The sequence below is a fragment of the Hemitrygon akajei genome, chromosome 22 (genome assembly GCF_048418815.1).
Source record: "Hemitrygon akajei chromosome 22, sHemAka1.3, whole genome shotgun sequence".
NCBI lineage: Eukaryota > Metazoa > Chordata > Chondrichthyes > Myliobatiformes > Dasyatidae > Hemitrygon > Hemitrygon akajei.
This window is the reverse complement of record NC_133145.1, coordinates 17703687-17714618: the sequence shown is the minus strand read 5'-3', so window position 1 is coordinate 17714618 and position 10932 is coordinate 17703687. Positions and strand designations below refer to the sequence as shown.

Here is a 10932-nt window from a genome sequence, read left to right as displayed (position 1 = left end):
TATTATTTGTCTTGTATTTTATTTTATCTACCCGCTTGAACAGTTCAGATAAATATAGCATTGTCCATTGTCTGTGTATCTGAGACAAACCCAAGCTTGAAAAACAAGGACAAGCTTTTGGGAGATGGCACAATGTAAATAATGTGACCTGAATTGGAACAGATAAAACGAACATGTCTTTTTACAAGGAGGACATTTTTTATTTTAAAATCTGGTCATTAAACATTCCCTATACATGACAGCAGAATCCTTGCTCTAACAAACAATGTGATTGTTAAGGGAGTCAGCTCTTAAACATTAAAAAAAACTTTATAGCATGTTCTCAGAATAGGAAAATGATTGGCAGATAGATTTCATTAGACTTTTTCTAATACAAACACAATCGATTGTATGATAATGTCCCATTAGTGGTGGTATGGCCTGCTAGGTATATTGATTTTAACAATGAGATTTTTTTTTCATCCACAAGGAACTATAATGGGATTGTCAGAATAGGTATTAAGTTCTGGTGATAGGTCTTCTAAGATTGCAGAACTAACCACAAGCCTATGAGAAGATACGACATTGAACATAGAATAGTACTGCACAATTCACCCACATGTATCAACCACAATTCATATGACATGGCAGCTTTGTGCAATCTGTTCATTTCAATTACTTCAGCATCAACCCATCATGTCTCTTGGCCTTATGCATCATCAGATGTGATGTTTGCCACTGTTCTAACACTATAAGGGTGAATCATAATTGAGTCCTGTCATAAAGATTGCTGGCAGGTGAGTATTAAATTGCGCAGTAACAAGATTGGAGCTGCAGTTGTTTGACAAATGTCAGTGGGTGAAGGATTCCTGTGCTGATCAAAGTGCAGATGTAATGTGGCAGGACCAAGAACTGGCAGTCTTCAGAGTTCATTGACCTTGTAGCTTGCTTCCTCCCATACTGAGGAACTCTTCATGGAGTGATCCTGACCTGGGAGACAATGAAGTATTGTTCAGTGTGGAAGAGAGACTGTGCTACAAGATAGTTGAACACTACACTGGAGATCTTGGTGTGAAGATATGAACCAAGACAATGATAGTTGACCACAGGTGTACAGGCTTCACACCAGGCACTGTAGTTAAATATATTATTATTTTTTTGAATCTGGACAACACTGGCAGAATTACAGTGATATCAAAAACCACAGATGCAGTAATTTGGCGCAACAAATATTCTGCTGGAAGAACTCAGAGGATCAAACAGAATCTCTGGAAGGAAAGGAATTGTCAATACTTTGGCTCAAAATCCTGCATTAGGATGCTGCATCCTGATCCCAAGTGTCAACAATCCCTTTCCTTTACTTGCAGACTCTTCCAGCAGACTGCTCAAGTCAAATTAAGTAACTTTTTATTGTCATTTCGACCCTAACTGCTGGTACAGTACACAGTAAAAGTGAGACTACGTTTTTCAGGACCATGGTGCTACATGAAACAGTAAAAAAGCTACACTAGACTACAGACCTACCCAGGACTGCATAAAGTGCACAAAACAGTGCAGGCATTATAATAAATAATAGCAAAAGCAGAATTTATTGCCCATCCACAAAAGTCTTTGAATTGTTATTTACTGAACCATTTCATGATAATATCAGTCAACGTCATCTGCTCTATCACTGAACTGTTTCCACAACCTATGGACTCACTTTGAAGGACTTCTCATCTCATGTTCTCGATATTTATTACTTATTTATTATTGTGATTTCTTTATTTTTGTATTTGCGCAGTCTATTGTCTTGTTCACTCTGGTTTAATGCCCAAGTTGGTGTGGTCTTTCATTGATTCTATTATGGTTATTATTCTAATATAGATTTATAGAGAATGCCCACAAGAAAATGAAAGTCAGGGTTGTACAGTATATAGTGACATATATGCACTTTGAGAATAAATTTACTTTGAACTTTGAAAGAGTTTCAGAGTCAATTGCTTTGGTGGGTTCAAAGCCACCTACAGGAAATTTGGCGGATTTCCTTCCCAGAAGGACACAAGTGAATGAGATGGAACTTTATGATAATCTGCTGGTTTCAGGATCACCATTGCTCAGACTAGCATTTTTATCCCAAAAAGAATACCTAATCACCAAGTAAGTTTCGACTCCACAACTGCTCTCATGAGATCTTGTGCAATTTTGGTCATCCAGCTATTGGAAGGATGTACTAAGCTGGAAATGGTGCAGAAACTAATTCATGAGCATGATACCTGGACAGGAGGGCTTAAGGAGAGACAAGACAGGTTGGGACTTTGTTCCTACACCGTAGAAGGATGAAGGGTGACCTTATAGAGGTATATAAAATATGAGCGGTGTAGATATGGTAGATAGTCAGTCTTTTCTCCATGAAAAAATAAATCTAAAATTAAGGGTCAAGGTTTTAAGATGAGAGGGGAAATACTTAGAGGGGTTCTCGAGAGGCAGCTTTTTCATACAAATGTTGCTGGGTACATGGAATGAGCTGCCATCGTAAGATTGTTGTCAGCTTGGATTATTATCTGCAAAGGGGCTTGTAGATGGTAAAGCCAGTCCACCAATGGATTACAAGGATTTGAGGAACCTCCAGGTCAGCTGCAGTAATGCTTTAGTGCACAAGACAGATTTTTGTTTTCCACCTCTACTACTCTGCCAGAGGTTCCATCCCAGACTACATTTGCCTACATCTGGAAAGCACAAATCACATCTGCTGCTTGGGGTCATCTTCTGGGTCCTTTTCACCTTTGTTCTGTGGGACAGCACATTCTGGGAGCAACTGAAACTCAGATAGTTTTTCCCATGGTAATGGAAAAAGACAAATATAAACCAGGAGCAAAAGCATCAAATTGTTGCTCAGTTGATTCCAGTGTGCTGAGGTATAACTGAACCAGAATAGACTGAAGATGAATTGGTGTCAGAGCAGTGAGAGCCATTTGAAGAGGTGATCCTGAGATTTCAAGCCCTAAGTATGGTCTCACTGAAAGAAAAGGGGATCTTTCCAAATCTCGATTTGTACGTTGAGTATACAGTGTAGAAGGTTAGAAAAAGGGTAAGATTATGACAAATATAAAGAAACCAATGCTGTAAAAAGCCTAGAGAATTGTAGCAGATGCAGGATTAACTTAAACAGGAAATTGGAAAGGCACTGAGAATTGAAGAAAATATATTTGTGAAATTAAACCAAATCCCAGGGTGTTTTATTACTCTGTGAAGCGAAAGAGCATAAGAAAGGAAAATGTTGGTCCCATTAGAGTATGAGGTGGAAGGTATTCGCATCATTTAAAATTAAATCATGGAAAAGAAGAGGAAAATAATGGAATAAGGAAGAAGAATCTGTCGTATTAAGAATGGTAAACAGAAAGATGGTAAAGAGAGAAAGAGAGTGCAAATATTAGTTCCATACTTTTCAAACATAGCTAAAAATCTTTCTCATATTTTCTCTTCACTTTAACTGCTACATTAAGTCATTATTCTACCAGAAGTTTTCTTTTTGTTCTAGTCAACCCCATCCCCAACCTTCTCTACAACCTAAACTGCGTTGTTTTTGCTCTTTGTTTTTGTATAGGTTCTGGGTAATGCCAGCTGCTTCTCTCTCCACAGATGTTACCTGATCTTGCTATTGGTATTGGGTTATTATTGTCACAAATACCAAGATACTATGAAAAGCTTGTCTTGCATACTGCTCATGCAGATCAGATCATTACACAGTGCATTGAGCTTGAATAAAGTAAAACAAAAACAATGCAGGATAGAGTGTGAAAACTTTCAAAAAAGTACAATGCAGGTAAATGATAAAGTGCAAAATCATAATGAGGTAGATTGTGAGGTCAAGAGTCCATTTTATCATACAAGAGGATAATTCAAATGTCTTATAACAGTTGGGTAGAAGCTGTCCTAAGCTTGGTGGTACTTGTTTTTAGGCTTTTTTTCTCCCCCTCTGATGCAAGAGGGGAGGATAGAGAATGTTTGGGATATATCGTTTTTCGATTATACCGGCTGCTTTACTGAAGAAGACAGACAGTACAGTATGATTTCCCATCCTTTTTATGCCATGGACCTCACCATTAACAAATGGGTCCGTGGATGCCAGGACGGGAACCCCTGCCATAGCGGAAAGCTGGTTAGGTTGATGTGCTGAGCTGTGTCCACAACTCTGCAGTTTCTTGCAGTCCCATGCAGAGCAGTTGCCATATCAAACTGCTATGCATCAGGATAGAATGCGTTCTATATTGCATTGATAAAAACTGGTAAGAGTTAGTGGGTATATGCCAAATTTCTTTAGCCTTCTGGGTCAGTAGAGGCATTGGTGAGTTTTCTTGACAGTGACATTAACATGGTTGGACCAGGGCAGGCTATTGGTGTTGCTCACATCTTGAACTTGAAGCTCTCAAACCCACTCCCCCATCCCTGTTCACATTGACCCTCCTACATTTCTGAAGTCAATAGCTAGCTCTGTTGTTTTGCTGACATGGAGGGAAGGAGTGTAGTCATGACACTATGCCACTATGACCTGCTGAGTGTTTTCAACATTATCTGTTGTTATTTCAGATTTTCAGCATCAGATTTTTTATGATTTTCATTCACTCAATAAGATGTTCCCAGGATCATAATAAAAGCGAGGACTCTGATATTTTCTTCTCCACCATTCTGGGTAGATTATAAGTGCTGGAGTACTGACAGGCGGTCAATGTGGTATCATAATTTAAGGAAGAATAATTATTCAAATGAAGTAACTACAGGAGAGTCAGCTTGACTATGTAACTGGACAATATATTAGAACTTTTCTGAGTCCATATTAACTCAGCACTTTAAAGGGCTAATCAAGAGAAGTCAGTGTGGAATTGTCTGACTGATGATTACATTCTTTAAAGAGGCTATGAGGCTGACTGAGAGTACATTTCATGTGGGGCAATTGGATTCTGGTAATAAGGCTTTTGACTAAATCTCACATGGCAGACTGATCAAGAAATACAAGTGTCCAAGTGAGTGACAAGTTGGATTAAAAACTATCTCAGTAGAAAAAATTTAAAGGGAAATAGTCAACAGGAGTTTTAGTGTCTGGAGTTATGTGTGCATTTGGATTCCTCAAGTCTCTTAACCAGGTCCCTTGCTTTTCGCAATATATTTTGATGATTTGAACTTAAATGCAAGGCAAAGGATTAGGAATAACCAACCAGACACTATGGGAAAACATCAACCAAGAATCTGTACAGATACAAATATGCAAGCGAAAATGGAGCCTGATTGGCCACCTTGAGGAAGCCAACCAATAAGATCACTAAGCAGGGATACCCAAGGAAAGAGGAAAAGGGACATCCAAAGAACACACAAAGAGATGTTGTCTGAAATTAGATGATGGGGACACTCCTGGCCCACCATTGAAAAACTGTCTCAGAAGAGAGGATGATGGAGATGGGAGGTCATCAATGGCCTATCAAGAGCTAAGGGCCCAACAATCAAGAGATTTGCTGGAGATAACAAAATTGGCAATGTGATCGGCAGCAAGAATTAGGCTATTGGCACATGGTTAAATTACTGGACTAGCATCAGTACTTGATCATTGTTTTGAAGAACATAATTTCAAATTCCACATTGCAGCTGAGAAATTTGACTTCAAGTAACTAAAGAAATCCAGAATCTAAAAAAAAATCTAGCCCCAACAATGGCAATCATGAAAAGTACAAAGATTATCCCAAAATACATTTTGTTTGCTAAATATATTCAGAGAAGGAAACTTATTCTTGTCTGGTGAAGCATATACATGTCTCCAGACCCAGCTACGTGGCTGACCCATTACTGTCTTCTCAGTTCAGGGTTAATTTGAGATGGACAATAACTGCTGGTATGTCCAGCTGTATCCATGTCCTGTAAACAAGTAAATAAAAAGAATCGCAGAAAGACTAGTTGGCTTTCATGTGTTGTTCAATGTGGTTTATTTTATACATTTGGCTTGGAACTTCTTCTTGTGATTGGTTTTATTTTTGCGCTGTGGTTGTGGACTCTCCCCAGATGTCCTGGATTGAGATTTAACTGTTGGCCGCTGCTGTGATGTTGGTAACAGGTGAGGGGTAGGGCCTCGTGTGGGTGGAGTTTGTATTCCAGCATGCAGGGACCCTGATTGTTTCCCATGGTCTCCACTGTGATGTTTACATGGAGCCTATGAAAGTATAAGGTTCCTTTTGCAGTCAGCAGAGATATTTCCCACTACTGAACCATGACTGCAGGGCCTTTCCAGGTCTGTTGCCATCAGGTGTATTGGTAAGGAAAATGTACCAAGTGCATGGATAAGGGAACTCAAAAGGAAAAATGCATTTTACTCTTATCCCATACAAAGCTAATTACTCTTCTCAAATAAAGGAAGTCCCGATAAGTAAAGGACTATTGGCAACCCAGATGTTCATTAGCAAATAACCTTTCTGAATGCAGGAACCCACCCTGCATACTAACACAGGGTTCTTCCAGAATTATTTTTTCAGGTTATCTGTGGTCAGTTTTTTTTACATCTCCTAAGGTACATGACATTCATTGTACAGATCTCACTCGGGTTAAGAACACCAGATTTGTGTACAGTCCATACATACAAGTCCATACATGTGGAGATGGGTGGTATGGATTTGCGCGCTGCTGCAGGGCTGCTGGCATCTTCTACTAGGTGGGATCCTGGCTCGTGGCAAAATCTGAATGTTTTAGCTTAATAACTTGGTTTAACTGCATGTTGCCCTTGGCTAGCCACCTGTACAATTTTTAAATAAATGGCCTGGCAGTCACATGTCAATTTCCAAACTGGTTGTGTTATGAACGCTCCTTGGGAATGAGACCCTATTGCGGGGAGGACCTGTATGCACATTGAAGCAGATTGGACTCCAGTGGAATCAGCTGTGTATGTTCAGTCATCGTCACCTAATAGCCAGCCTTTGGTTCACTGTCAAGAGTCAATGCAGCTAGCTTAGCTGAGCATCATGAGGAGAATGCATTTTACCACTGCCAAGGTTCTGGATATTGATTCACATGTTTCTTTGTGTATGGTCACATTGCAAAACCAGTCAGCCGTCAATGCCACCGTACACCCTGGGAAACCTTGCAATTCTGAGCAAAGCTGCGTGCTCTCCAGCCAGCTGGTCTCCAGTGAGGGAAGATTAAAATGTTAGCCTTCTTTGAAAGTAGAGCTCCAGCGATCCCACACAATATTGGAGAGACAACTCCAAAATATTTCAAATATTTCTGGCTCCAGCCTAGGAGAGACAAATTTCATACATGGTCATCTCCACACACCTTAACAATGAATGCCAATTACTTGCTCTGCGGCAAAAGCAGATACTATGAGTGGGCATCGTTTTGAAGCACAGTTGTTTCTCCCAAAGAGCTGAAAAGCTTCGACTCCCTATCAGATCCCTTCTTGTCATCCTCTTCTCCTCCCTCAGTTGTGAGCTTGTCCAGGTCTGCCTGCTCTCCACTCATCCTCCCGGCCATGCCGTGTTCTGGGGACAATAATCACTAACATCTCCATTTCTCAACGTAGTGAATAGTGCAGCATTCTTTTGAAATGTAAAGGAAACATAGGAAGGATGAAGCACTTCTTGTTTCATTACAACAGTCAGTGGTAGTCATGCAGTAACTAAAGTGGTATGTGACCCATGTTCAATCCTGATTTCTGGTGCATGCTGGCTGAGTAGAGTTTTACTGGTATTGTGTTCTTCCACTTGTATTACTGAAGTGTGTGGGTTAGTGTTGTAAATTGCCCCTAGTGTATAGCTTCATGGAACCTCCAGAGAGGAGTCAATGGGAGTGTGGGAAGAGTGACACAGGATCAGTGTAGACCATAAGAGCAGAATTAGGCCATTTAGCCCATTGAGTCTACTCCGCTATTCAATCATACCTGATTTATGTTCCCTCTCAACTGCATTCTCCTACCTTCTCCCTGAACCTTTGATGTTCTTACTAATCAACTCAACTTTAAATATACCCAATAACTTGGTCTCCACGGCCCCCTGGGTAAAGAAGTTCCTCCTCATCTCTGCTCTCAAGGGACATCCTCCTGTTCTGAGTCTGTGCCTTCTTGTCTTGGACTGTGCCACTAAAGGAAACATCCTCTCCATGTTCACTCTGTCTAGGCCCTTCAATATTCGATAGGTTTCAATGAGGTCCCCCCAAGGCCAGAGCCATCAAATATTTTATCATACGTTGACCCTTTTACTTCTGGGATCATTCTTATGAACGTGCTCTGAGCCATCTGCAGTGCCAGTACATCCTTCCTTAGATATGGGGCCTAAAGCTGCTCACAATGTAGGATGAGTTTAACTGGTCAACATAGACTTTGTGGAGGAGCTCTTTAAATTGTATTGTAGGAGAATGGCCCCTCCAGTTGCTGAAGGGAAGTTGAATCAAGACCTTAGCTGAGGCAACGAGTTCCAAAATAGTAGCATGGATTTGTATGCTGAGTGAAGATTATGACCTGTGTGAGCCACGGCCCTCCCCAGATGTCTGTTGTCCATTCACACAGTCTCAGTAACATGGCAACTGCAGCACTGCCTCCACTAATGCATATGCTCACCACATTTTGTGCTTCCATTTCCCAAAAAAGAGGTGCCAATGTTCCCAGTTTCTAGTTTCAATTTGCTGAGTCAACAAGAGCTTATCAGATAGGTTAGCAGTTAAGCGTTTTGTTTCAAATCTGTGTTTTGTAACCATGGTAATGGAATACTGATCTAAGAAGCAAAGTGGAAATAATAAATTTGAGAAAGTCTACAGATGCTGGAAATCCAAAGCAACACATAAAGTGCTGGAGGAACTCAGCAGGTCAGGAAAGGAGTAAACATTCAATGTCGACTGTTTATTAATTTCCATTGACGCTGCTGAGATCCTCCAGCATTTTGTGTGGAAAATGGGAAGAAGCTCTTGGGATATTAGAACAAAACCAAAAACCTTGTGGTGCTCTGCAGTTTCCTGTATCTTGCTGACTGCGTCAACCTCAGTCATGGACACGTCTCATGCTTGCCACTATCCTGTGTGTTTTGGCAGACAAGGTAAACATGCAAGCTGATGGAAAGCAATGTTTGACAACTCCTGCACGGGTCATGACAAATGGGTTTGTCAATTAATATGCACCATGTTTGTGATACGTCTTGAGAAAACTCACACGGCTTTACTCAGCAGGGAGATAAAAGCAAAAGGAACACAGCGAACAGTTGCGGCTATATATATATCAATATCACTAAATATCACCTCAGTGATTTCATTCAATCCCGCCATGTTACAAATGTGTAAAGAATATGATAAAATATTGGAACTAGAGCAGAAACTTTACGTTGCGCTGCAGCTTCCTGCATCTTGTTGACTGTGTCTCTCTTAGCATTCAGTTAACAAGCTGAGAGGAAAATCACCTCTGTCACTTGTAAAATTGCAGATGTTTCATTGGTTTATTTAGCGATATTAACAAAAACTGCACAGAGGTTACTGAGCAGGAGTGGGACGATGGTGGTAACACAGGGGAACAGCTGGTAGAGTTTACCTGCAACTCCAGTGTCTCAAGTTCAATCCTTAACTCAGGTGTTGTCTGTGTGGAGTTTGCCTGTTCTCCCTGTGAGCATGTAGATTTGCCCCCACCCCAACTCTGGCTGCCATCCACATCCCAAGGGTGTGCAGGGTGGTAGGTTCAACACAAACAAAATGCTGGAGGAACTCAGCAGGTCAGGCAGCATCTATGGAGTGGAATCAGCAGCTGGCGTTTCAGGCTGAAAACCTTCGTCAGGACTGGAAAATGGGGAAGGGAGAGGAAAGGTTGGTAGGTGTAACGGCTGTAATAAAATTGCCTGTTGTGTAGAAGGCAGGATCAGGGGCAGAGTAAAATAAAGTGGGATTGATACAGGATTAGTTAAATGGTTGCTTGATGTTCCCCACAGACTTTGTGATTAAAGGTTTCTGAACTTTTTGGGTATACCCAAACCCAAAATTTGTATGGCATAAGGAGGCAGCTGACAAGCACCTTCTCAAGTGTAATTGGTAATGTTAGTTAGTAACTAAGTGCTGGCTCATCCTTGAATGAATGAATTTCCCCATGGGGATGAATAAAGTATCTATCTATCTATCTAAATAAATTCCTTATGGTTTTCCTTTTTCAGAATTTTCTTGTATGATCGAGCCATACACACGGAAACTGCCCAGCAAGTCCACACCAGCCATTTACACTAATTCTACAAAAATAACATTTCATTGGCTTTCCCGACATTCTACCATTCACTTATCCACTAGGGACATTTCATTTTGGCATGTATTCATCTACCAACCAGCATATCTTCAGGATGTGAGAGAAAACCAGAGCAAGCGGAGGAAACCCGCAGGGTCATGAGAAGAACAAGCATACTCCCTCCCCACAGAGAGAACTGAAGGTGAATCAACTGCTCTGCCCAGTGCCACTGTGCCAACTATATACTTTGGAGACCATTGAAGGGGGAATCACTTGCATGCTTTGAGAAAAGCACAGGGAAATAAGGCTAATTATCTCCTTTAATGAGCGGGCTCAGAGAAGATGGGCCAAATCACCAAATTCCATGCTTCAATGATGATTTCAAGGGGCACTAAGGTGAGCTGTATCTTCCTGAAGAGAACTAATAGCTGATTTTGCAAGCTGTCCATGATGGTCACTCCTCTATCTGTGGTGCTGAGGCTATGAAGACTGTCCTGGCTACTGTACCTGTGCCCTTTTATATGATGGACTCATAAGTGAGGCCCACTCAGGGGTTCAGCTCTGAGGACTCAATTTGGTTTGGAATGTTATTGTTCACTTCAATTGTTTGTATGATTTGTGCTTTCTCTTGTGTGTTGGTCTTCTATTTTTCTCTTTAATTGGGTTTTTTTGAGTTTCTTGTTTTGTGGCTTTCTGTAAGCAAAGAAATCTCAAGATTGTATAATTTATATATTCTTTGATTATGTACT

At 40.8% G+C, this 10932-nt stretch overlaps 1 protein-coding gene across 1 annotated transcript in view; it reads right to left on the bottom strand.

Moving 5' to 3' along the window:
* Nucleotides 1-228: 228 nt before the first annotated feature.
* The window catches only part of LOC140714997 (voltage-dependent T-type calcium channel subunit alpha-1G), a 156529-nt gene continuing 145825 nt past the window's right edge, over nucleotides 229-10932 (bottom strand). Inside the window, exon 2 of the mRNA XM_073026747.1 lies at nucleotides 229-969. Within this exon, the coding sequence (XP_072882848.1) occupies nucleotides 902-969 (68 nt within the window). The 3' untranslated portion in view covers nucleotides 229-901. The remainder of the gene's footprint in view (nucleotides 970-10932) is intronic.